The sequence below is a fragment of the Bos indicus x Bos taurus genome, chromosome 8 (genome assembly GCF_003369695.1).
Source record: "Bos indicus x Bos taurus breed Angus x Brahman F1 hybrid chromosome 8, Bos_hybrid_MaternalHap_v2.0, whole genome shotgun sequence".
NCBI lineage: Eukaryota > Metazoa > Chordata > Mammalia > Artiodactyla > Bovidae > Bos > Bos indicus x Bos taurus.
In genome coordinates, this window is record NC_040083.1 from 60,236,001 (window position 1) to 60,263,808 (window position 27,808).

The following is a 27,808-nucleotide window of genomic DNA, read 5'->3' on the forward strand; positions in this document are numbered from 1 at the left end:
CCCAGCCACTGCCTAACTGCAAGCACATCAGATGCCCTGAGTCAGAATTGCCAGGTAGAGCCTTTCCAAAATTCCTGACCCACAGAACCATGAGCGAAAATGATTACTGTTTAAGCCTCTTAAGCTTTGAGGTGGTTTGTTACACAGCAGTGGTAACTCTGAATTGTCTCCAATGCCTACATTACCCACGTGGGGCTTCATAAAAAGGAAGGGGTTGGTCCAAGAACTCAGTGAGTGCTCAGCATTTAGTGTCTGCACTTAAGCAAGAAAAAAAAAAAAAAAAAATGCCCACATTGGAAAGGAAGAAATAAAACTGTCACTATTTGCAGATGACATGACTTTATATACAAAAAACTCTAAAAACTGTTACCAATAACAACTAATAATTAAGTTGTAGGGTATAAAAACAATTATAGAAATTTGTTGCATTTCTGTATACTAATAACATTGTCAGGAAGAGAAATTAAAACAGTCCCATTTACAACTGCATCAAAAAATAAAATACCTAAGAATATAACCAACACTAAAAACTATCAGACACCAATGAAAGAAATTTAAACAGACTTCATGCTCATAGACTGGAAGAATTAATACTGTTAAAATGTCCGTACCACCAAAAGCAATCTACAGATTCAGTGTAGCCTATCAAAATTCCAATGGCATTTTGTTCACAAAAATGAAAGTCCTAAAATTTGTGTGGAAATAGAAAAGACCTCAGTAGCCAAAGCAATCTTGAGAAAGAACAAAGCTGATAGCATTACTCTCCCTGATTTCAAATTGTATTACACAGCTTTAGTAATCAAAACAATAATTGGCATAAAAACAGACACATGGGTCAACGGAACAGAGTAAAAAGTCCAGAAATAAACTCACGTATATGGTCAGTTAGCAGGACCACAGCAAACAAACAAGCTTCTGCAAAATGAAAGCTAGCAACAAAAAGACAACTTACGGAAAGGGTGAAAATATTTACAAATCATACATACAATAAGGGGTTCGTATCCAGAATATATGAACTCATACACTCAATAGCATAAAAACAATTTAAAAATGAGCAGACGATTTGAATAGACATTTATCCAAAGAAGAGATACAGCTGGCCACTGGGGAAATGAAAAAGGTGCTCAGTATCACTAATCATGAAAGTGAAAACCACAGTGAGATACCACCTCACATTTCTTAGGATGGCTGTTATCAAAAAGGCAAGAAATAACAAGTGCTGGAGAGGAGGAGGAGAAAGGGAACCCTTGTGCACTGTTGGCGAGACTGCAAACTGGTGCAGCCACCATGGAAAGCAGTATGGGGGGACCTCAAAAACTGAAAGTGGAACTCCCATATGATGCAGCAATTCCAATTCTGGGTATTTATCTAAAGAAAACAAAAGCACTCAACTCCAAGAGGTACATGCAGCCTTACACACACAGTCAAGATAACGGAAACAACCTAAGTGTCCATTGACAGATGAGTGGATAAAATGTGGTGTGAATATATATGACAGAATAGTATTCAGCCATTAAAAAAAATGAAATCCTCCCATTTGTGAACGATGGATAGACCTTGAGGGCATTATACTAAATAAGTAAATAGCAGACCAAGAAAGACAAATACCATTATGATCTAAGTGTTATGTGGAATCTTAACAAAACCCAGCTCACAGAGAACAGATTAGTGGTTGCCACAGACGGGGTTGGGAAGTGGGGAATGGGTGTAGAGGGTCAGGTACAAACTTTCAGTTACAAAAGTCACAGGGATGTAATATACAGCATGGCGACTATAGTTGATAACACCATAAGGCATATTTGAAAGTTGCTACTAAAATCAATCTTAAAAGTCCTCATCACAAGGAAAAAAACTTTTAACTATGGATTGTGATGATGTTAGGTAAACAGTGTGGTAATCATTTTGCAATATATGTATTTTTAAAGTTACATAACAATGCTTTCTATTAAGGTTTTTTTGGGGGGATTGTTAAGTCAATATTAAATACCTTAAAGACCTTCAAATAGTAAGCAGTATAACAAATCTCTTGGGGAGGGAAATGTTTTTAGCTAATGAGCTAATTAAGAACAAAACAAAATAGAAAAATGTCAGGATTTCCACAAGGAAATAATTTATTTTTTTCTTTAGAATTTGGCTCAGAACAGTAACATAAAAATATTTACATTAAAATAAGTTATGTGATTTTAGCTAGTTGTAATAATTATGTTGGAATATATTAGCCTTTCCATGAATTTAATAAAAACTGAGTTCTGATTTTATAGATTCAGTACCATTCTTCCAAATATTTGGTATGAAACTTGATAGCAATGCAACTGTCTGGTATATACAGTGGTTGCAGATTTCACCAAGGAACAATGGATGCCCCTTCACAGTACACTGACTGGCCCCAGACACTGATGGCCAAGCCAACAAGCTTCCTTCCCAGGAGTCAACATGGAATGTTTCAACCAGGACCTGGAGATTATTTCAGAGCTGACAGACTTCTAGGAATCAGCCAACCCACATTTGCTTAATGTGGGTTTCACATTAACCCACAAGGAAGGAAGGAATTCAAATACAATCTTGATTCTTTTACATGGGAACAAGTGAAATAATATGTTGTAGAAACCTTTAGGTTTCCCTAAAATAATAAATCTGAAAAACATATGCTAATTTTTAGATTGTCTAAAAGTACCCATAAAAACCTGTCACTAGATGAATACTATATTGGCAAAATTTCCATAGCATACAAGAATATTTTATTAAATTCACCACTGAGAGATAGTGTCAAGGATAAATCAATTCATTTGCTACTGAGATATTCTTGTGAAAGCTTTCGGTAGCCTGGAGTAAATCAGAATATATTTGCACTTTGGAAGATTTTGATATGACTAGAGGTTGTGTAGCTTAGCAGAAAAAGCACAGAGGGACCCGCCTCAAACCTTATCTTTAAGACTTATTAGCCATGTGGTTCTAGGCACACCACTTAAGACTTAGTTTGGGGTTCTATAAAATGGAAATTAAAACACCTACCTTACTGGTTGTGAGAATTTAGAATAATGTATATGAAGCACCAAGTTCAGAGCCTGGCACACAGTAGGCACTTAATAAGTGGTGGCTATTAGTATTTCTTCCAGGTTGAAATTGATAGCAAGAACCTTGGCCTCTGCATCTTGACACTAATACAAACATGGAATCTTACTTAGCCAGAATCCAGATTCACGGATGTGGGCTCTAGGCAAAAGTGAAGTCGCTGAGTCGTGTCTGACTCTTCACGACCCCATGGACCGTAGCCTCCCAGGCTCCTCCGTCCATGGGATTTTCTAGGCAAGAATACTGGAGTGGGTTGCCATTTCCTTCTCCAGGAGATCTCCCCGACCCAGGGATTGAATCTGGGTCTACTGCTTTGTAGGCAGACGCATTGTAGGCAGATGGTAAGTCTGAGCCACCAGGGCTCTAGGTATATAACACACAATAAACACTGCCTTTATCAGTACTCCAGTCATATTCAACACAATATGAAAAGCTACTGAAGAGAGACATGTCTGTTCTCAGTAGCAAAGATCCTTCTGGGACGGTTAATCTCCTTTCAGAGACTGTAAGTCCTAGTGGCTTCTCAGCGGTCCTTAAGAAGATAAGGACAAGGTCACTAAGGCCACTGTAACTCAGACCTCTGATCTACAGTTGCTCAAGATTCTGAGAGAGTAATAGCAAACGACGTCTTTCAGCAAGTAACGTACAGCAGTGAGAGATACACCTGATGTCTTGATTGTGGCCATGATTTCATATAGATGTCAAAACTTATCAAATTGTGCACTTAAAAAAATACCTCAATAAAACTGCTTTTTAAGAGTTTACTTAAGCCTTTCGTGGTGAGATTTCCTTCCATTCCCTGACTGGATCCCTTTCTGTGTTCTGAATTTAGGGTCAGAGGAGGAAGGATTAATAACCAAAACTCCAGTATCAAGGTCCCACCCCAAGCAAGGCCTGCAGGTCTGAGTGGTACATCTAGTAAACGGAGTCCTAAGGCGTCCTTGGCTACTGTTGTAGCTCCTTTTGGCACAGAAGAGTATGACAAGGTTTGAGCTGAAATAACCCCAGGAGGAACAGCATCTACAAAATCAGGTTGGGAAAACTGACTTTGGAAGAGGAGACTAAAAGCAAAAACTTCTCTGCCATAGTCACCTGCCAGATTGCCTAATAAATGCTCATCTAGAAGACAACCTGATTCCACCAAGGAGCTCTCGAGTCTCTGTCCTCGTGCATTCCTGGGAGGCCTAGTAGATCCTGCGAGTCGTGTAGTCCAGGACCATGCTGGCGGCGCCGAGCAGAGCAGGTTCCACCAAATCGGAAACCACCACGTCCACATCCTGAACCGAGGACAAGGCTTGCTGGCGGATGACGTCTTTGACAGTGTGGATGTAGTGACTGGCTAGGATTCCAGAGAGGATCACAAGGGAAGGATTCATAGTGTGGAGGATGTTCACAACCCCAAGACCTAAAGCTGTTCCAGCTACAGGAAAACAAAAATTAAAATAAGTTTTGGGGAGAGAGCTCTATCCAAAGTCAAAGAGGAATGTGAAAAAGGGCACTAGCCAGGAATAGTTCACCTATACGGCCTCATGGGAAGTAGTGCTTTTAAAGCTGTTTATGGACTTTCCCGGTGATCTGGTGGTTAAGAATCCGCCTGCCAGTGCAGGGGACACAAGTTCGATCCCTGATCTGGGAAAATTCCACATGCCACGGGGCAGCTAGGCCCATGCGCCCCAACTACTGAACCTGTGCTCTAGAGCCCATAAGCCGCAACTCCTAAGACATGCACTGTGACTACTGAAGCCTGTGTGCCCTAGAGCCCGCACTGTGCCCCAAGAGAAGCCACTGCAGCGAAAAGCCTGCAGCTATAGAGAGCCTGAGCAGCAATGGAGACCCGACACAGACAAAAGGAAGCGGGAGACGATACTACAAATGACCCAATCAGACAAAGGGCAGGAGACCTAGACAGACATTTCTCCAAAGAAAACATACATATGGACAATGAGCACACGAAAAAATGCTCAGCATCACTCATTATTACAGAATGCAAATCAAAACTACAATGAGGTATCACCTCACACCAGTCAGAATGGCCATCATCGAAAAGTCTACAAAAAATAAATGCTGGAGAGGGTGTGGAGAAAAGGAAATCTTCTTGCACTGTTGATGGGAATATAAATTGATACAACCATTACAGTACAGTACAATCAGGACAGTAAGGAAGGTCTTTAAAAAATTAAATATGGAGAACAGAGCAGTTCCTTAAAAAACTGAAAATAAAACTACCACATGACCCAGCAGTCCCACTACTGGGCACATACCCTGAGAAAACCATAATCGAAAAGACACATGCACCCCACTGTTCACTGCAGCACTGTTTACAACAGCCAGGACATGGAAGCAACCTAGATGTCCATCAGCGGATGAATGGATAGAGAAATTGTGGCACATAAATATAATGGAATATTACTCAGCCATAAAAAGGAACTAAATTGAGTCAGTTGTAGTGATGTGGATGAACCTAGAGTCTGTCATACAGAGTGAGGTCAGAAAGAGAAAAACATCATGTATTAACGCATACATATGGAATCTAGAAGAATGGTGGTGATGAACCTATTTGCAGGGCAAGAATAGAAGTGCAGACAGAGTATGGATCTGTGGCCACAAGGGGTGGGGGAGGGGAGAGGGTGGGACGAATTGACATGTATACACTACCACGTGTAAAATAGACAGCTGGTGGGACGCTCAGCTCGGTGCTCTGTGACGACCTAGAGGGGAAGCACAGGGGAAGTGGGAGGGAGGGGATACACTCACACACACACACTTAGAGCTGATTTACACTGGTGTACAGCAGGAAATAATGCAACACTGTAAAGCATTTATACTCCAATTAAAAAAAGGCAATGCTACCAAATACCTTGAATGCAATTCCTTGTCTCAGTGAGCAGAAAAACTACCTCTTCACAGACATGACAGAGCACTGATCCTGCGGCCAGCTGGGCGCCTGCGGGAGCTCCAGGCTCCCCCCAGGCAGAGCTGCCCAGAGCTGTGTGCTCACCTGTTCTCAAGATGCTCTGGGCCTTTGCGTTGCCAAGTTTTGCAGCCTGGATGAGATGGAGTGCGCCCACAGCTTCATCTTTTGGCACTGACATCCCTTCCACCAAGAGCTGGTCTTCTGTTTGGGCAGAGGCGAGAAGGAGCAGCAGTCATTCACAAGCTGCAGCAGCCCCGTGGGAAGGCCACACTTAGAACTGTATCTGTGGGCAGCAGGCCCCCAAGTGGGAAGTTGATCATCTTTTTTTGCACTTGAAAAGCTTTGCAATCATCATAAATATCCATATACTACATCTGCCAAAGAGGCCTTTGCAGCCTGGTTATACATCATCCAAAACTTCTCTAACTAGAAATCCTCCCTTGCTTCTCCATTCCGTATTAAACAGTCATGAAGTGTTTTTTCCTGCAAATTACCAGCACTTCTCTGCATTCATCTCCTTCCTTGTCTAGCTGAGATGCAAGGCTGCTGCCAGTGCCCCACAGCAGCAGGAAGGCCCAGCGCCTCCGAAGCTGACGGACCTGGGTTCAGCTGTCAGCTCCACTCCCACTGGCCGCACGCTACCCTGCCCACATGCGTCACCTCCACGCGTTTCTCTTCTAAGGCTAGGGTAACAGTACCTACCCTAGCAGGATTCCAGGTGCTGGCCAGAGGAAATGCTAAATGTATATATTTCTGTTGTTATCTACAGTCCCTGTCCTCTGCCCCGACGCTGCCAAGTCACCAACCTAGATCACTCTCCCTCCTCATCTGCTATTACTCCATCTCTGATGGGAGAAAATCCCAACCAAGAAGACGGTTATCTAGACAAAAGCTGGGGGCTTCCTGTCTTCAGGGGCCCTCACAGCTGCCCTGTCCACTCTGCCAGTCCCCTTCAGGGCCCTTCTCAGCCTTCATCTCCTCAGACTGTCTATCACTGCCCCCACTGTCAATATCTCTGGCCTCTTAGGGAGAGGACACCTCCAGGCAGGAACTCCCTTTACTCTTCTGCCCCTGCCTATAAACAGGGCTGTGTTCTCACGACCTGGCTCCTCTCCTTCTCGCACCCCCACCTGGGCTTCGCAGCCCACTCCTCCCTGCCTCCCCAGGGCCTGTATGGGCTCCTCCCCAGATCCTCTCCTGTGTTCTCAACCCCCACTTCCGCTCCCACTGTCTCCTTACACCCTCGCTGGCTCCTCTCCGCCCGTGTGGGCACCCAGATGGCTCGTGCTCAAGGCATTCTTCTTCCCTCCTACTCAGGGTAGTTAGTTTTCTGCTCTCACTACCTGAACAAACTTCTTTCTTTAAGATAAGCATTTATCCCCATGGGGGCAAAAACTGATTCTTAGGGGCAAAAAAATTTTCTTTTTATACAGAGAGTACATAAACAAACAACGTATCTGTGGTATTCAAGTTTCATGGGGTGGAATGACTAGGAAAAAGTGTCTAAGCATTTAGACTTCTTAGTGGGGGTGATGATAAAAATGAGGTAGAAAATCAACACTGTTTTCAGGGCTTCAGATGGTGTCCTTCCTCAGGGTCAAACCAATGAACTTTCCGGTTTCCTTCTGCTCAGCACTTGACACTACCCACCACTCTCTCCCTGAAACACTCCCTCTTTGGTTCCTGTGGCTTTACCCTTTCCTGGTTTTCCTCTCTGCCTACAAGTACTCGTGTTTCACAGGATTCCACCCTCAGTTCATCTCACTCCAAGTCTCATTCACAGGCGTAATACCCACCTCAGTGCCAGGGATTCCAAGTCCAGCCCCGTCACCTATCCTGAGCATCGGATCCCTGTGGCCAGCTGCCTTCTGCGCATTGCTCCTGCACATCCCACTGGTTCCCAACCATCATCATCTGCCAGACTCTATTCCTTCCCTACATTCCCAACCACAGTTACCCAACCAGAAAACTGCAAGTCATACAGAACACTGTCCCCCTTAAAGCCATCCTCCATTCAACTATCATTGTCTTCCTAGAAAACAAGTTTTGTGAACAACCTAAAATTCAGATCTGTCTTTTCCCTAAACTTTTTTAGTGGCTTCTCCATTAGCTGCTGGTCCTGGCAAACCTCTGGCTACACTATACCCTGCCTTGCCCTTATGCACCAACACCTCTGTTTCCTATGCTTGGAAGTGCTGCCTGGCTCATCCAAACTTGCCTCAGTAATTCTGTTTACCCTCTGACTCAACTAGACAGCCTAATGCTCCCTTCACTGTTTGGAGAGGGAAGGGAAGGGACACTGGTGTCCTTCCTATATGCGTCTATGTTCCTTGGCCATCATTCTCATTGCACTTGACACACCATATTATAATGATATTAAATGATTCCCTCTTATATTAGACTGGAAACCATCTTGATTTTTATAACATGTCCAGAAACAGCTGTAATTCAAATGACCGCTCAGACTTGAAAAATTGTGTGTTTATCCATTTACTTCTCCATTACATCTGTAATAAGATACCCAACCTGTGCTAGGGGTTGAGAAGACAAAAATGACAGAAATCTCCCCTGCTCTCCTGGAGCTCAAGACCCTAGTCCCTGTCCACTGCTGGAGAGGAAGAGTGTTAATAGGGGTCAGGACCAGGGGGGCTTTGCGCTTCAGTATGCGGAGTCCTGATTTTCCTCTAGAGAGTAAAAAGCTTGAAAGTTCTGGCTTCCAGCATTTAGCTCTTTCTGGAATATCTATTTTGAAAATACTACCACTTGGCTATTTATCCCTCAGATGAAAGAAACCCACCATCATGTAGCTTTTTTGCTTCCCTCTGCAAGGCCATTCCAGAGGCATATGCTTCAATGCACCCGTGGCTTCCACAGGAACAATCAGGCCCATCCAGGGACACCACAATGTGGCCAAGCTCTGCAGCACAGAAGGAGCTGCCGTGGATCAGTTCATGCTGGTGGACGATCCCCCCGCCGATCCCTATAGTGAGAGATGACAATCACTGAAGTGGCTCTGAAAACAGAAACCTGAGCTAATGGCGATGCCTCCTCTGTTAGCAGACTTCGGAATGTGAGGTCCTGTATGGTGCCTACTTCCTTAAATAGCTAAAACTTTACTAAGTATCAAAACTTCACCTGGAATCCTTTTGGATGGAAATGTTTAGCTGGTCCTCTGATGCCCTCTGTTGCATCTGCTTGGAATCACTGTGATTTCAACTTGGTTCTCACCAAGGTCTTCTCTAGCACTCAAGTAAGAGCCAGCAGCCATGGAAGCACATTGCCCAGAGGCAACCTTCAACAAGGAGCGACAGGAGCCAGCAGATGTAGTGGACAGCTCTGGGTGGATTCTACAGGCTTCCAAGGTAGCTTTGATAATGCATCTTCTAACGGTTCTCCTGCTCTGCTCTACTCTTTCCACCGCCTCATTCCTGTGTCTCAGAATCACCTCCAAAATAAAATACCCACACCAAACTCCTTGCCTCAGGCTCTGCTTTGGGGAAAATCCAAGATAAGATAATCTTTTTAAAAGGTTTCATACACCACCTGTTTTTTTTTTAAACACCTGCTTTCTTAAACAGAATATTAAATAGTTTTGGCTCTTCTTAATGCCACCTTGTCTAAAAATGTATGATTCAATAATTATGAATATCAGTGAATTTTGTCATGGAGCTAAGGAGTTAGAAAGGGCATTTTGCCTTAATAGGTGTTGCATTTTAGAACTGCCCTCTCTTACTTTCTGTGGCACCTACTCCTCAATCCGCACTCCTCTAATTTGCAGGTTATTACTGGAGAAGGGAATGGCAACCCACTCCAGTATTCTTGCCTGGAGAATCCCATGGACAGAGGAGCCTGGCAGGCCATGGCCCATAGGGTCGCAGAATTGGACATGACTGAAGTGACTTAAGCATGTACTCCTCTGAACTAGGAAATGATATCCAAGCTGTTAAAACTGTGTCCGAGACTAAGTGCATGCTCCATTTAGGGAGGGAGTCTGACGTGGAGCTGAAGAGCACACAGGGTTTGAAGGGAGAAACATGTGAGACCAAGTGTTGCCTCCAACACTGACTAGCTGAATCTGTTTCCTCGTGTAAAAAACGAATTGGAACATCAGCAGAAGTGAAGAAGTAGGAACTCCAAAAGTCCACCCCTCCACTAAAGCAATGATAAACTAGTAAAAACTGTCAGAATCAACTTTTTTTGGAACTCTGGAAACTAACCAAACGTTTACAGCAAACAGGGGAATTGAGAGAAAACAAGCTGAATCTTAGAGATTTCTGGCATTTTCTGGTCCCATCACCCCCACCCTTTACTTCCCAGCTTGGCGATGGCCATGAGTAACAGCCTATATTCCCAGTATGTAGTATTGCCCAGGATGGCAATACTGGAGGGAGGAGAATGAACTATTCTCAAGACACTGTGGTGCTTTGTTTAGACCTGCTTGGTGGCTCCTGGTGGACTAGCTCAAAGGGCTGGTCTTTATCTCACCCTCCTCAGAACTCTCCCAGGGCTGAGAGGCTACCCAGGGGGCACTTGTCAAAGACATGTAAAGGAAGACATACTTACTAGTTTCTACTGCTGAGGGCAATAGATGGTAGTTGTGACAAACAATACACTAACCAAAGAGTGGGAAGAAAGGCTGGGGAACTAGCAATGAGAAGCTCTGCGGAATAAGGGCTTAGAAGAGCTCTGACAGTTCCTGGCAATTTAGAAGGTCACATTCGTGCCCAGGGCCTGGCACATGCTCAGGAAAGACCTGGGTATTCTCAGCTCTCACCTTCAGGCTTTACAGGAAGGGAAGGTGAAAATTGCCTGAACCGAAGCAGCCTTCTCTACTCTTACCTGTGCCTGTGATAAGTGTCACAAAGTTTTCAAGGCCTTTTCCTTGGCCAAATTTCCTTTCTGCCAGGGCAGCACAGTTGCCATCATTGTCTACCCACACGGGGAGATGCAAAGTGTCAGACAGGGGGCTTCTGAGGTCCACGGAGTTCCATTCTTGAATCAGTTTGGTTGAATGCAGCACAATTCCTTCCCGAGGATTTACACGGCCACCTGTAGAAATGCCTGAGCTCCACAACAAACACAAGGAAAATAATTTTGTTGAGCAATCTCAGAAGACTATGCTGGCTTTCTGGGCTTAGAACACAAATTATTCACCCAAGATCTCCTAAAACAAACATTACCAAGGACTGCAAGGTAATGTAAGGCTAAACCTGTGCCTCCCCATAGACTGCGAGTTCCATCAGTGCTTTTCACAATGTTTGCTGAGGGCCCATAGACAGGACTGGAGCCATCTACACATACGACAGTGAGCTGATGCTCCGCGTCGTGCATCAGAACTTGGCAAAATTTGTATATGGGAGTGAACATGCTTGGATATGTAATTCACAATCTCACCTACTCCCAAAATTCTGCAGTTCAGTTTTACAGCTTCTGCTGCGGCTTCTACACACATCTGTAGGATTAAATTAATCCTCTCTTCATACGTTTTAGGATTGAACTGAGTATACTTCTTAACTATTTCACCCTGAAAGAGAAAAACCAGATCTGTCTCACTGGTCTTAGCCGAGGAGTATACAGTGAATCTCTGACCTTTCTCATGATAAATCAGACATTGCTTTAGCACAGTACTGCAGACTCAGATGACTGCCTGGGAAGAGAGCCCCTGCTGGCTTGGGCCAGCCCTTGGTTACACCCAACTAGTTTCCAGAAAGCCAACCTGGCATATGGCCACTGCAGCAATGACAACTCCACAGCCAACCAGAGGGGCCCTCACTTCTGGCTAATCTGCCTCTTCACTAAAAGGTCATATTTTACTCTTTCAGGTTGACAAAATTCCCTTGTTTAAATACTGAGGCAACTAAATAAAAATGCTAAGTAAACTTTAATCATCTTCTATAACTGAAGCCAATAATGGTATCAAACCGTGATGTTTATTAAATTACTGTGCTTGGTGACATGTTTCAGTACCAATCAGGCATAGTCCCTTGCCGGGAGCCGGTGAGGCATTCCACTTGTGACAAAGGTCATGAGGAAGGAGGCTCGGCATACGCAAAGGCGGGATCGAGCCTCAGGAGTCCCCCTGGATATTCTCGAGCATCTACCCCCAAAAAACCGGAGTCTGCCTACTTTATTGCTTTGTGCTCTTACCTCTGATTTTACTGGGGGCTGTCCCCCACCACCATCTCACTCTCTCTGTCAAAGAGTTAACTTACAGCTCCAATTAATAAAGTTCCTGGGCAATTAGGAGTGTTTAAATCCAAACCCCTCAGATAGCTCTCTAACTCGCCTGACAAGTTTACCCCGACTCCTACAGCTATGCATACGATTGTTTACAGTCTCCCAGCCTCGAGAGGCATGGGAAGCTTAAGATATTCAAATAGCTTAGAGCCTCTCAGAGAGTTAGAAACTGTCAGAATAAAACTAGTAAAAGATTTCATTGATGAGCCAATGCTTGCTGCCAAGTTTTCACATCCCCTGTATTGTATCCTTGAATGTGTATTAATTAATATAGTTGGTATGTAGAATAAATAAGTAGTGGCCTTAGTGTTAGCAACTTTAGACCCTTAAGGTAATAAATTCTTTCCTTTGTTGTAAACCCATTACACGTCCGCCCTATAGGAATGAAATTTTATCTAACACCTTCGGAAGATGGCGCCAAACCTTAAAATAATTACTCTTAGAGAAAATAAGTCTTTGTCAAGAGTCATAAAATGTTAATAGGCCTTCTGGCCAGAAGATGATGTAAATCACCTAAACCATTTGTATACAATAAATTTGCAGGAAAGAAACCCTGGTTTTTGATAAGGATCAAAGACTGCTGACTTTGCATCCCCTATTATCCTCTATGTGTAACTTAGGGTATAAAAGCCCCTGTTGAAAATAAAGCTACGGGCCTTGCTCACCAAAGCTTGGTCTCCCCATGTCATTTTTCTCCTTAACTTCCAGCTGAGTCTCCATCTGGAGCGCGGAAATCCTCTGCGACCATTTATTTGCCTGGACTTCTAAGACCCACTCGAGAAGGTATCTAAGGTGGGGCACCTTCCGCTATTCGAGAGGGCACCTGCGGCCTCCGTGGTCAGAGCTAACCTGGTGTCACAGGTTATATTGATTTTCTGCGTAAACCAAGCTACTCAGCCTCTTTCCTCCACTGAATTTTCCTACTGAGCTATCCTCATTCTATTACTCTTTATATCTTTGATAAATAAATAAATAAATAGGTCGCAGAAGCCGTCTCTCCTTCGAATACCCTGGATCAGCCGGGGCTGGACCTCAGCAGTCCCTCCTAATTATTCTTGTTTTTAATTTTTTTTTCTGTGCTCTTCCCACTTGTGTATTCTAAGGAAATTTCAGAATGATGTTGTTAAACTTTAAAAAGCCTCACTGAAATGTTGACTAAAATTATGTTAAACTCAATTTAATTTGGGAACTCCTGGCATTTAAAAAATACTCAGCACTCCCATCCAGGAGATTTTTAAGGCTTTCTATTTTATAGTTTTTAGATGTTCTTTATATAGGTCACATAGTTTTCTGGTTTAGATTTTTCTTAGAAGTTATGTTGTTCTAAATATGATCTCTTTTTCCATTCTTCTGTTACTAATGACTTAAAAAATTTCTTTTTTTTATTTTTAGCTGTGCTGGGTCTTCATTGCTGTGTGGGCTTTTTCTCTAGTTGTGATCTGAGCTACTCTCTAGTTGTGGGGCATGGGCTTCTCATTGCGGTGGCTCGTTGCGGAACACAGGCTCTAGGGCTTCGGTAGTTGCAGCTCCCGGGCTCTAGAGCACAGTCTCAATAGTTGTGGTGCACAGGCTTAGCTGGTCTGGCATATGGGATCTTCCCAGATCAGGGATCAAACCCATGTCTCCTGCATCGCCAGGTGGATTCTTATCCACTGAGCAACCAGGGAAGCCCATTAATGGCTTTTTATCCATTTACAAGGGTTAAAACTGTCACTAACGATTGTCATTAAAAGTAAACCTCATTGTGCTTCTTGACCTTCACTGTGCATCAGAATCACCTGGACAGCTTTGAACAAATATTGATGCCTGGTTCCTACCCCCAGAGACTGGCATCTGTCTAGTCTAGTGTGGGGGCCAGGCATCCATATAATTTTTTAAAGCTTCCATGTAACACTAATAATGTGCAATCAGGGTTGACAAATACTCACCTACAGAAAAACTCAAATCTTTATCTGCAATTTCATATAAGTTATTGATACTTACATATTTATCATAATATCTAACCATTTTACTCAATTGTGTTATTCTACAAGCTTGTTGGTTTATTCATATTATCTATAAGTAAATTTTTTTTTTTATCCTGTGCACAATTGCCATTTTTGCTGTTCATTCCTTGCTTTACTCCCTTCCTAACTCTGAGAATTATGTTAAATAACATTGCAGAAAATATCCTTCTTTTCCACTTGATTTTAATAAGTGTATCTTTGGACCTGCCACTATTGAGGGTGTTGGTCATTGATATGGAATATATGTTAAGAACCCTGGAGAAGGAAATGGCAACCCACTCCAGTACTCTTGCCTGGAAAATCCCACGGACGGAGGAACCTGGTAGGCTATAGTCCATGGGGTCACAAAGAGTCAGACACGACTGAGCGACTTCACATCATCATCATCATATGTTAAAGAAAACATTTTTCTAGTAATATTTTTAAAATTAGTTTATTTAGTTTTTGGCTGCTCTGGGTCTTTGTTGCTGTGGCACTTGGGCTCAGCAGTTGTGGTGCACAGGCTTAGCTGCTCCTAAGGCATGTGGAATTTTCCTCGAGCAGGGACTGAACCCATGTCCCCTGCATTGGCAGGCATATTCTTGGAAGGAATCACCAAGGAAGTTCCCTAATAATACTTTTATAGGGAGTTCCCTGGCAGTTCAGTGATTAGGATTCCACACTCTTACTGCCAAGGTCCTGGGTTCAATTCCTGGTCAGGGAACTGGGATCCCACAAGCCACGCAGTGTGGCCCCCCGCAAAAAATTTTATAAAGGAGGCCCTTTGGCTTCACTAGATAAAATCATGTTTTGTTTTGCTTTTTTTTTTAATTGATCTAAACAACTTTGTGTTTAAAGTCCTTTATATTTCTCATGGACTCCTGAAACGTCATACACCTATAATGTTTCAAAGATTTTTCTGGTAACTTTATTCTTCCTTGTTACATCATCAAAGATTATTTTATCATGGACGTTTTGGTGTTTTATAAAGGCACTGTCAACATTATGGTGCTGGTTTGCTTAAGAGATTGAAGGTATGCTGAACTCAACTAAAATCGTGATTCAGAGGAGAAGCAATTCCCCTCACCATCTGAAGATACCCTCCCCAGGGCAGTGAGAGTAATCAACATGCTTCATGCTCCAAGCTGTTACTGAATATAGAATTTCAGGTCTCCTGCATGGTAGGTGCCCTCTCTGGTGTCTAATGGGTCTCCCATTGTCAGCTCAAATCTACAAACTTGAATTCCTTGAGAATTTTACCTCTTTAAAATGTTAGTGATTAGTAAATAGTAAGACAAGCATTGTAATGGACCTATAAGTCAATACTATTGGCAAATGAGTCCAAGCTCTTATGTATGTTTATAGTCCTACCTTCCAACCATATTTTAAGAAAATCAACTACTCATGTGGGATGTAAAGTTATAACCTTAGGGGTTATTTTACCTTCATGCTGACTATTGCAACTCGGAGGTTCGTCCCGCCAAGATCAACAGCCAAGGCACTTAGAGTTTCAAGAATATGGTCAATATCTTGAGAGATGTTATCCTTCACAGGAGGAAAACAAAATTTCTTTTGTAGTGGCTCTTGAAGATCAATAGATTTGAGAAACTTCAAAATCCTTGGAACAGCATTTCCATCCCCATATATCTTTGAACTGCAATGTCCAAAAAGTCAACTAAATTAAGTGTTTCCTTGCACATATTAAATTATATGGAGGACACGGTATTATTGGAATCTGAAACTTCAGGTAATTAATAGTTTGGGCTTTTTCCCTTTAAACTATAAAACAACACCTGGATCTCTTCAGCAACACTTAATTAAGGACCTTCATATTATCAATGGAATATCTAAAACTGCTGTTGATTGAAATACAGCTACTTCCAGCCTGAGATATCATTAACAAAATCCCAGTAAGATCAAAGGAAAATTACCTCTTTTAAGCCAATATATCATAGTTTGGGATAATAAAAAAGTTTTTTTTTTGCTTTTTATCTTTACTTTTATGGGGAAAAAGTTATTTTCAGAAAAAAAGGTTCAAGTAAAGGAAAACATCTTTAATTTGAAACAGAAAGGATAGTCTAAATTAAAATGCTGAAGTGTATTATTTTTAAAGAAAATCAGTTACATTATTTTCTAATACTTACAGAAATTCAAAATAGGCTAAAGCAATATTTCCTGGTAGAAGTGCTACATTAATTAACTAAGACAAATAAATTATTCTCCACTGGAACCCTTGGTAGAGTCATAGCGGGTATTAACAAGCCCTATCTCACCAGCAGACAGGGACCCCTCAGAATGCAGAGTGAGAATGCTGTTAGGATAAACAGCTTGAACATGGTGCCCAAGGCAACTCCCCTTTTAAATCACTTTAAAAGTATACACTCACCAAGGGTACTGTTTACCAAACTGAAGGTGCAACGCTTGCAATATTTTGTCTTGGGTATCAGCATCCCGGACATGAAGGACATTCTCCCCTAGGTAAGTCCAGTGACGTCATGGTGATTCAGAAGTGGGAGAAACCAGAGAAGACAGAAATGAGCAGTGTGTCGTGCTCATAATTAGTCCTGAAACCCAGAAGGCTTCAAACAAGTCGTCTTCTATTAGAGAAATGCACTTTTCTACTTTATACCTTTGCAAGCACTCGCAGAAATATGTCCATATATCAAATACTTGAGGGCCATAGATTCCTTTATTCCCAAAGACAATAAATCAAACTTTGGTTTCTTTATTGAAATAAATAAAGTAATTAATCCAGTATCCACTTGTCATTCATAAAGTCATCCAGCACATCCACTCTCTTCATCTGCCCTGACTTCCATCTACTCAGCCAGTTGCTGGATCAGCTGGTCAGGCCAGGGTATCAGTCAGATAAGCCAGTCAGCTGTTGATACAGTCACATTCTCTCCATACATTTTCTGACCAATTTGAGGGAGTAAATACAGTGACAATGACATGTTTTTAACGGACTTGGCTATGAAGAAGAGCAGAGCAGAAGGGTGGTGGCTGGGGAGAGTTGTTGGGTGAGAGAAGGGGTTGTTTTATAGTTTTAACATACCAGAGGCCCAGGCATGTTTAAATGCTAAGGAAGCAACATGGAAGAAAAAGGATGACTGATAGTCCTTGAGAAGCAGGAGGGTGGGGATCTAGAACACAGAAGGCTGAGCAATGGACACGCAGGGGTGACCCCATACCCCACACCCTCCCATGTAAAGAAGGCAAGAAGGAAAGGATGGAGGGCATGTGTTTTTAAGTGTGGTAGCAGAAAGGACACACTGCTTTTGCTAGACAACCCTGGTGCCAAATCCAGTGTTCAATTCTCTGTTCATGTCTTACTTGAACTCTCAGCATCATTCAACACCATCTCCTTGAAACCCTTTCTTTTCTGGGCTTTAATATCACACTCCAGATTTTCTGGTAGTTCCTTTTCAGTCTTTCTTCCTGGCTCTTCCCTCCTCATCAGAAAGACTCCAGAGGTTGGTCTTGGGCTCCATTCTTTTCCCTATTTACATGATCCCCTCTGGGTAATCTCATTTCACCCTTGGTTTTAAATGTCAGTATCATTCCTGGCAGAGTGTGGCATTATCCTCAATATCCTTTGTATCAGTAGCAGAATTTTTAGTTTGACATCTGATCACCCAGTTAAAGATTATACATAAATTTCAGCTTCCCTTGGATGTGGCCACGTGACAACATTCTATAGGATGTAGGAAGAAATACTTGCAACTTCCAAGTTGTGCTTTTAGAGGGAAGGGTATCTTCCCCTCTCCTCCTTTCCCAATGGCTAAAATGTGCCAATGTGTCAAGTGACAGCAAGAGCTGGAGCAACCATCAAGAAGACAGAAAAAAAAAAAGATAGATGGAAGCTAAGTCTCTGATGACTTACCAGTGAGAAACAAAGAAAATCTATTTGAGGCACTATTTTCTTGTGTCTGTTACAGCAGCTGAACTGATATCCTAACTAACACCACCCATTTGCCAGTCACTCTCAAATTTTTATCTTCAATTTCAGCTCTTCCTGGAACAATAAAGGTGCTAACCCACCATCTCCACTCTAATATCTAAAAGGCATTTCAGACTTAACATGGCCATCAGAGAACTCTTGGGCTTGCCTGGTGGTTTAGCTGGTAAAGAATCCTCCTGTAATGCAGGAGACCCTGGTTCAATTCCTGGGTCAGGGAGTTGCCCTGGAGAAGGAAAAAGCAACCCACTCCAGTATTCTTGGAGAGTCCCCATGGACAGAGGAGCCTGGAGGGCTGCAGGCCATGGGGTCACAAAGAGTCGGACACAACTAAGCACAGCGCAGAGAACTCTTAATTCTACCCCCTCCCAAACTGTCCTTCCTCAGGGTCCTCCGTATCAGGAAAGAGAACCCCCCACTGCTCAAACCAGGAGTGTGAGGGTATTGTTGATTCCCTTCATTTTACTGGACCCAGGAAGATGAAAGGCTAGCATTCATATACTTAAACAATTCAATCACATTCTCAAACACAACTATTAAAGACCATAATTAACTAAGAAACTTTTAGCTCTGCTATTACAAAGACAATAAAAATACAAGAAGGGCCCTAAAAACGTTGGTAATATGTGTGCTATCTACAGGTTTCAGGCTACAGTTGGTCATTAACCTCATTTACTCATTTATTCATAAACACATATGACAGCACTGATACATGCATACCTGTAATAATGCAAACAAATGTAGTAAGCCTAGTCAGTTGAAAGATAAAGGTAAATACCTGTTTCTCTTCCAATCTGACGTGTTCCTAAGTTGATCACAGGTGTTCCAAAAGCTCCAACTTCTCGTACCCCACAGCTGCTGTTCCCAATCATACAACCAGCATGGGCAACCAGCTGTATAAACTGGTCAAATGGGACATGTTTAACTGCACGAAAATTGGGATGATGCTCAATGCCCTTCTTCCGCATCACTCGAACCATCTCTTTGCTTCCTATGGAAAGAACCAACTGTTAAATGGTTTACAAGATAAAGGAAAAATTTTCACAAGAAATACCTAATGGCTATTCTACTGTGGTCAACTCAACTTCTAAGGTTTATATCTCTTGGCTACTGCATTTTCTCATGAGTGGAAACTGGAGGGAAGAGACTAAACATGAAAATATAGAGTGGAGATTTAGAAGTATTTCTTTCCTACTAAGTTTCTACTAGATTTGACAATAATATTGCAAACTCTTCAACCTACTGAAAAATTGGTCATGACCCTTTGAAAATCAGAATACATTTCAGAATAGAATGGCCTTCAATGATAAGATGAGCAGGACAGGAATGTCAGTCAAAAGAAGACATGATAGAAGCAAAAAACTGGAAAGGTAGGTGGAATATTTTCAAGTTCAATTACCTGCATCAATATTTGGAAACAGAACTAGGGTCCGCTTGTTAAATGAGATAAGTGCATCCAATGTTAATTCAAACATTTTTATAGAATGCTTAATGTCAGTGGTCACAGGGTGCTGAAGTGCGACAATGTAATCTTTAGGTTTTACATCATCACCTGTTTAAAGAAAATCAAATCACATGGCTTCATTAATTAAGAATCTTACAGGAGGAAGAAGCAATTTCTGAAGAGCAAGACCCCCAGGTCTATGCTTTTAAAAATTCTAAGGAAAAAACAGTTTGTCACAATCTAAGCAGGGCATCCAAATTAGGATCTAACAATAAGAACTTTTAGCAACAAGTCCAAGGATTCTTCAGCAAACTTAACATTTTACAAAGGTGCTTGCTACCACAAACAAAATATAAAACTTTAAATAGCAGACACTAGACTTCATTGTTTTAAAATCCAAAATATTTCAAAGTGTTAGAAAAATGCGATTCTTTCCAGTTTCTAACTGGTGTTTCTAATGACTTATCGTCAATGAGTAATAATGTGTTGCAAATCAGAGGGTTCAGAGACTGACTGAACATTAAATAAATTTCATATAATGCACAGGAGCTTCCCCACTCTCACTCACCAGATTCAATAGAATGCCAGTGTTTCTAACTCTGTTCAAAAGACTAGAAAGGCTTCACTCATCCCCAGGGATCTCAAGGACAGTTCCTCAGCAAAAATGTGAACTGTAAAAATTTGGATGAAGAGTGCTATGTCAAATAATACAAACCATTTTGCAACAGTGCCTATATTATCCCATAGAACTGGAAATTAGTTCTACTTGCTAATTTTTAAAAATTATTTATTTTTGGCTGTGCTGGGCAGCAACTGCTATTGCTTCATGCAGGCTTTCTCTTGTTGCAGTGAGTGGGGACTACTCTTCATTGTGGTGCTCAGGCTTCTCCTGTTGCAGAGCACAGGCTCTAGGGCACCCGGGTTTCAATCGTTGCAGCTCCTGGGCTCTACAGCACAGGCTCAGTAGCTGCGGTGCAGAGGTGGTCCGTGGGATGTGGGCTCTTCCCAGACCTGGGATCAAACCTGTTTCTCCTGCATTGGCAGGCCGATTCTTTACCATTAAGCCGCCAGGGAAGTTCCTACTCACTAAGTTTTAATGAAAGAAAATATTTCTTTGTGATATTAATTTTAATGAACAACTTTATCATGAACTATGATTATCATTAATCCAAATTCAACCAGTAGCAGTTATTTTTTATGATGTAATAGTAACACAGAGTTGTTACTAAGAATCTTCAGTATTATTCAAAAGACTACAGGCTCCAAAATTTTATTTAAAAAAATTATTGGACCCATCATGTTCTAAACTGGGGGTGGCATGGGGATATCATCATTACATTTTGGTACAAAGCAGAAAAAAGGTCTAAAGGCCTAAGAGACTCTATCAAAAACATAAAGATGCCGTCAACACAAACTCAGGCCATCTGTTAGATATAGATCAGGGCCATTAGAAAGAAACTAGTGCAAAGAGAATTAAAAACTTGGGGAGAAGAAAACCAACTAAAGAGGTGTCTGCTGTAACAGATATGGAAACATCATGTGTATGCTGCAATCTGGCCGCAGGTACAAGTTAGTCCCACTATGATGTGTTGCTTCTACAATGTGAATTAGCTCATCTGTGACTGGCAAACAGAAGAATGATGTCAACCTTTAATGCAGTAGTTGAGTTATTCATTCATGATTCCCCAAGGCTGACTGCTAAGAACCTTAAAGGAAATGTATACAACAAGCTGTAGTGAAATAGTGTGTTTGTCACAAGCCCCCCTCAGCCCATGGTTTTTCTTGGAGTTCAGTCTGCCGATTTACTCTGTCTTGAGAACACTTACTGGATGAGTCTCTTTGATCTTTGTGCCTTTTTTGGTAGCAGTTGTTCTTTGAGAGTGGGGATGAATGGAGCTTTTGTGGTCCCACGCAGAGGATCATTCTACACAACTTACTGCTAAGGAGCAAGTGGAAGGTGAAGAGGAAGAAAAATTCCAGCAGTTTACCCCATGAGAGCTTTTCTTTATCTTCTACTTTAAGTGTGATTGAGAAATATTTGTAGTATACAGAAAATAACCCTATAATGCAGAATGAAGCAGGACTGCACTTTGTAACTTAAGGCTCTATATGGAAACATTTAAGCAGTTTCTTTATTAAAAAAGGAAAACAGAAGAGCAAAAACTAGACATCTTAAAAAAAAAAAGGAAAAAGGAAACACAGGACAATGAGCTGCGGCTACCCATCCCTAGCAATAACATATTCTGTGCAAATCCCACACTGGTTCCTTAATGTGATGTAGGACTTTGACATTATCTGCCTTTGTCTCCAGAACTCAGCAGCTTCAGTCCTTCCACACATTTAAAGCATTTATTTAAAGCCTTTCTATTATGGTACCATTACTTGGTTTTGTGTCAAAGTTCTACATTTACTATGGTATTTCTTTCATTATTAGAAATGTTAACATGTCTTTTTAACTTTTCTAATATTTTTATTAGGGCTGTTATTTATTAATATTCTGGTTACAAAGCTGCATGTTTGAGTGGCTTACCCAATGCTATTTTTCCTATAAGGAGAAGGATGACATCAGAAATTGTAGGTCAAGAAGCAGGTAAAAGCTTTGCAGAAAATGTCTTCTTTTCCCCCACTGGCTTAAAAAAAAAAAAAAAAAATCCGGTTTTGGCTATTTTGTCATTCTTCTTTTCACAGAGAAACTGCTTTAGTTCAGTCACTCAGTCGTGTCCGACTCTTTGTGACCCCATGAACTGCAGCATGCCAGGCCTCCCTGTCCATCACCAGCTCCTGGAGTCTACCCAAACTCATGTCCATTGAGTCGGTGATGCTATCCAACCATCTCATCCTCTGTCGTCCCCTTCTCCTCCTGCCCTCAATCCTTCCCAGCATCAGGGTCTTTTCAAAAGAGTCAGCTCTTCACATCAGGTAGCCAAAGTATTGGAGTTTCAGCTTCAACATCAGTTCTTCCAATGAACAGTCAGGACTGATCTCCTTGCACTCCAAAAGACTCTCAAGAGTCTTCTCCAACACCACAATTCAAAAGCATCAATTCTTCTACGCTCAGCTTTCTTTATACTCCAACTCTCACATCCAAACATGACTACTGGAAAAACCACAGGCGGACCTTTGTTGACAAAGTAATGTCTCTTCTTTTTAATATGCTGTCTAGGTTGGTCATAACTTTCCTTCCAAGGAGTAAGCCTCTTTTAATTTCATGGCTACAATCACTACCCACAGTTATTTTGGAGCTCCAAAAAATAAAGTCAGCCACTGTTTCCACTGTTTCCCCATCTATTTGCCAGGAAGTGATGAGACCAGATGCCATGATCTTAGTTTTCTGAATGTTGCACTTTAAGCCAACTTTTTCACTCTTCTCTTTCACTTTCATCAAGAAGCTCCTTAGTTCTTCTTCACTTTCTGCCATAAGGGTGGTGTCATCGGCATATCTGAGGTTATTGATATTTCTCCCAGCGATCTTGATTCCAGCTTGAGTTTCTTCCAGTCCAGCGTTTCTCATGATGTACTCTGCATATAAGTTAAATAAGCAGGGTGACAATATACAGCCTTGACACTCCTTTTCCTATTTGGAACCAATCTGTTGTTCCATGTCCAGTTCTAACTGTTGCTTCCTGACCTGCATACAGGTTTCTCAGGAAGCAGGTCAGGTACTCTGGTATTCCCATCTCTTTCAGAATTTTCCACAGTTTATTGTGATCCACACAGTCAAAGGCTTTGGGATAGTCAATAAAGCAGAAATAGATGTTTTTCTGGAACTCTCTTGCTTTTTCAATGATCCAGCAGATGTTGGCAATTTGATCTCTGTTCTTCTGCCTTTTCTAAAACTAGCTTGAACATCTGGAAGCTCATGGTTCACGTATTCCTGAAGCCTGGCTTGGAGAATTTTGAGCATTACTTTACTAGCGTGTGAGATGAGTGCAATTGTGCGGTAGTTTGAGCATTCTTTGGCACTGCCTTTCTTTGGCATTGGAATGAAAACTGACCTTTTCCAGTCCTGTGGCCACTGTGGAGTTTTCCAAATTTGCTGGCATATTGAGTGCAGCACTTTCACAGCATCATCTTTTAGGATTTGAAATAGCTCAACTGGAATTCCATCACCTCCATTAGCTTTGTTCGTAGTGATGTTTCCTAAGGCCCACTTGACTTCACATTCCAGGATGTCTGGCTCTACATGAGTGATCACACCCTCTGGGTGTGATTATCTGGGTCATGAAGATCTTTTTTGTACAGTTCTTCTGTGTTTTCTTGCCACCTCTTCTTAAAATCTTCTGCTTCTGTAGAAGAAACTGCTTAAATGGTTCCAAATAGAACCTGAAGCCCTGCAATTACAAATTTGTTGTATTCTGCTTTATAAGGGTTATTTTCTTTCATTAACAAGTTTTTCAGAAAACATAGAAAGCTAACAGAATAACCAGAACACAGTGCAAGAATGCTTACTTAGAAGCACGCAGAAAGGGGAGACTGATAATGAGTGATGTTGAACATCTTTTCATGTGTTTGTTAGCCATCTGTATTTCTTCTTTGGAGAAATGTCTGTTTAGGTCTTTGGCCCATTTTTTGATTGGGTCGTTTATTTTTCTGGAATTGAGCTGCAGGAGTTGTTTGTATATTCTTGAGATTAATTCTTTGTCAGTTGCTTCATTTGCTATCATTTTATCCCATTCTGAAGGCTGTCTTTTCACCTTGCTTATAGTTTCCTTTGTTGTGCAGAAGCTTTTAATTTTAACCAGGTCCCATTTGTTTATTTTTGCTTTTTTCCCCAATATTCTGGGAGGTGGGTCACAGAGGATCCTGCTATGATTTATGTCAGAGAGTGTTTTGCCTATGTTCTCCTCTAGGAGTTTTATAGTTTCTCATCTTATGTTTAGATCTTTAATCCATTTTGAGTTTATTTTTGTGTATGGTGTTAGAAAGTGTTCTAGTTTCATTCTTTTACAAGTGGTTGACCAGTTTTCCCAGCACCACTTGTTAAAGAGATTGTCTTTTCTCCATTGTATATTCTTGCCTCCTTTGTCAACGATAAGGTGTCCGTAGGTGCGTGGATTTATCTCTGGGCTTTATATTTTGTTCCATTGATCTATATTTCTGTCTTTGTGCCAGTACCATACTGTCTTGATGACTGTGGCTTTGTAGTAGAGCCTGAAGGCAGGCAAGTTAGTTCCTCCAGTTCCATTCTTCTTTCTCAAGATTGCTTTGGCTATTTGAGGTTTTTTGTATTTCCTTACAAATTGTGAAATTATTTGTTCTAGCTCTGTGAAAAATACCACTGGTAGCTTGATAGGGATTGGATTGAATCTATAGATTGCTTTGGGTAGTATACTCATTTTCACTATAGTGATTCTTCCGATCCATGAACTCATTATCAGAGAAATGCACATCAAAACCACAATGAGATACCATTTCACGCCAGTCAGAATGGCTGCGATCCAAAAGTCTACAAGCAATAAATGCTGGAGAGGGTGTAGAGAAAAGGGAACCCTCTTACACTCTTGGTGGGAATGCAAACTAGTACAGCTACTATGGAGAACAGTGTGGAGATTCCTTAAAAAACTGGAAATAGAACTACCATACGACCCAGCAATCCCACTGCTGGGCATACACACTGAGGAAACCAGAATTGAAAGAGACACATGTACCCCAATGTTCATTGCAGCACTGTATATAATAGCAAGGACCTAGATGTCCATCAGCAGACAAATGGATAAGAAAGCTGTGGTACATATACACAATGGAGTATTACTCAGCCATTAAAAAGAATACATTTGAATCAGTTCTAATGAGGTGGATGAAACTGGAGCCTATTATACAGAGTGAAGTAAGCCAGAAACAAAAACACCAATACAGTATACTAACGCATATATATGGAATTTAGAAAGATGGTAACGATAACCCTGTATGAGAGATAGCAAAAGAAACACAGATGTATAGAATAGTCTTTTGGACTCTGTGGGAGAGGGAGAGGGTGGGAAGATTTGGGAGAATGGCATTGAAACATGTATATTATCACATGTGAAACAAATCTCCAGTCCAGGCTCGATGCATGATACAGGATGCTCAGGGCTGGTGCACTGGGATGACCCAGAGGGATGGTATTGGGAGGGAGGTGGGAGGGGGGGTTCAGGATGGGAAACATGTGTACACTCGTGGCGGATTCATGTTGATACATGACAAAACCAATACAATACTGTAAAGTAATTAGCCTCCAATAAAATAAATAAATTTATATTTAAAAAATTAAAAAAGAAAGGGGAGACTGAGAGATGGAAGTCTGTTACATCAGCATTATCTCAACAGGTTCCCTTACAGCTATGAATCTGTCCAGGGGTAAGAAATACACAGAATGGGCTAAACTATAGAGTAAAAAAAAATCCAATTTCATTCCTGTTCTAATGTGATCTGGATTTAAAATCTTAAATTATACAACCACTAGATCAATTTATTATCATTATTCAACTGATCTACCTTTTCACAGAGTCCTAAATACCTAAACAGACAATTAGTTCTGATTTAGCCTCAAGATAGTACACTCATTATAAATTAACCAACTGACATTGTTTGCAAACCTTTTTTCTTTGCCTCTGATTAGCAAAAAGTAACTTCCAGGAATCTAGATCATTGATCTGAAGATAAATGAACAACCTTCCTTAAGGCTTATTTACAGGGCTAACAAACTCTAATCGTAGAACTATGACTTCTGCTTTTTAACAATAATCATAATCCCTTATAAGTACTTATGGCTTACTGCTTTCAACATTATCTGAGTATTTCAACAAGCCTGTAAGAAAGGCATTAAAATTAATTTTTTTCATTGTGCTAAAAAAACAAAGGAAAAAAGATACCCATAATTCTACTAACCAGAAGTAAATATTATAAATGATTTGGTGTACTTACCAACTTTTCTATTATGCTATTATTTTTTATAAAAATAGCATCACATTATACAATTTGTAGCTTCCTTTTTTTCCCTTTTTGATATGTCAGGATCTGTCCCTGCAACTAAATATTCACCTGTAATGTTGTATTTAACAGATGAAAAGCATTCTGTTATATAAAAATAGCATAGATTTCAAAAATTCAGTCCATTAAGCCTATCTTTTAGAAAAGATGAGTCTCAGAGAGGTGAAGTCATACTACAGGGCAAGATTTATGAATAAAATTTTAGCCTTCCGACTGCTAATGTACAACAGTTACCAAAAGGACTGAAACATAACCAAACTGTGGGACAAAAGCACCATTAGACTGAATACAGTCTGACACATACCTAACCACATCCGAATGATGCTCATGTAGTCTTTGTTCTTGGCGGAGAGCAGCTTGTCGTAGGAAGGGCAGCCTGCCAGCAGGATGCGGTCATGGTCCTCACACATGGATATCAGGTGTTGCTCTGCACTTCGGGTGCAGCACACGTGATAATGAGCCAGTTTTGTTATGGCGTGTCTGATAGAGTCATCAATGGTCCCACTGACTTCCCCGCCTTCAATGTGAAGGATTCGGATGTTCATCAAGGCAGCAGATGTAGCCAGAGCCAGGGCATCAAACCTGTCTCCATGAACAATCATGATATCAGGTTTCAGGCGATTAAGGACATCTGGTAGCTTCACAAGGGCCAGGCCTACTGACTCCACCATGGCTGCCTCATCTTCCCCTCTGACAATCGTGTGTAACCTGGTGTTAATGTCAAAGTCATCTTGTTCAATCATGCGATACGTGTTTCTAAAGCAGGGAGAAATAAAAATGTGAGAGCATGTTCTTAAATATAGGGCTATAAAAACATAGCCCTATTTTAACTATTTATTTTAATAAAACATTAACTCTGAAGGGAGAAATATTTCACGAAATTTCCTTGTTAAAATAAACTGAAGTATAACTTACACACAAAAATTAAAAGCATAGGCCATAAATATACAGATCACTTGATTACTTTTTCTACACAAACACCCCTATAGTCACCACCTAGACCAATACCTCCCACACCTTGCAGGTCTCACCTGTGCCCCGCTTCAGTGAGCACCTGGGGGGAGAATGTTTTTATTAGGAAAAAAGAGACTAAATTTTACAGTGATCACGACTTTTTCTTTCCTTTTAAAAATATTATATGCCAACAAAGGTCTGTCTAGTCAAGGCTATGGGTTCTTCCAGTAGTCATGTATGGATGTGAGTTGGACTGTAAAGAAAGCTGAGCACCC

At 41.3% G+C, this 27,808-nt stretch overlaps 1 protein-coding gene across 2 annotated transcripts in view; it reads right to left on the reverse strand.

The window, feature by feature from the left end:
- Positions 1-320: 320 nt before the first annotated feature.
- GNE (glucosamine (UDP-N-acetyl)-2-epimerase/N-acetylmannosamine kinase) overlaps positions 321-27,808 on the reverse strand; it is a 60,242-nt gene continuing 32,754 nt past the window's right edge. For both annotated transcript variants that reach the window (XM_027549652.1, XM_027549653.1), the window contains exons 3-12: positions 26,884-27,335; positions 19,566-19,718; positions 18,945-19,157; positions 16,595-16,682; positions 15,652-15,862; positions 11,381-11,510; positions 10,826-11,047; positions 8,784-8,966; positions 6,071-6,187; positions 321-4,492 (exon numbers count right to left, since the gene is read on the reverse strand). In XM_027549652.1, coding sequence (XP_027405453.1) covers positions 4,257-4,492; positions 6,071-6,187; positions 8,784-8,966; positions 10,826-11,047; positions 11,381-11,510; positions 15,652-15,862; positions 16,595-16,682; positions 18,945-19,157; positions 19,566-19,718; positions 26,884-27,335 — 2,005 coding nt within the window. In that variant the 3' untranslated portion in view covers positions 321-4,256. The remainder of the gene's footprint in view (positions 4,493-6,070; positions 6,188-8,783; positions 8,967-10,825; positions 11,048-11,380; positions 11,511-15,651; positions 15,863-16,594; positions 16,683-18,944; positions 19,158-19,565; positions 19,719-26,883; positions 27,336-27,808) is intronic.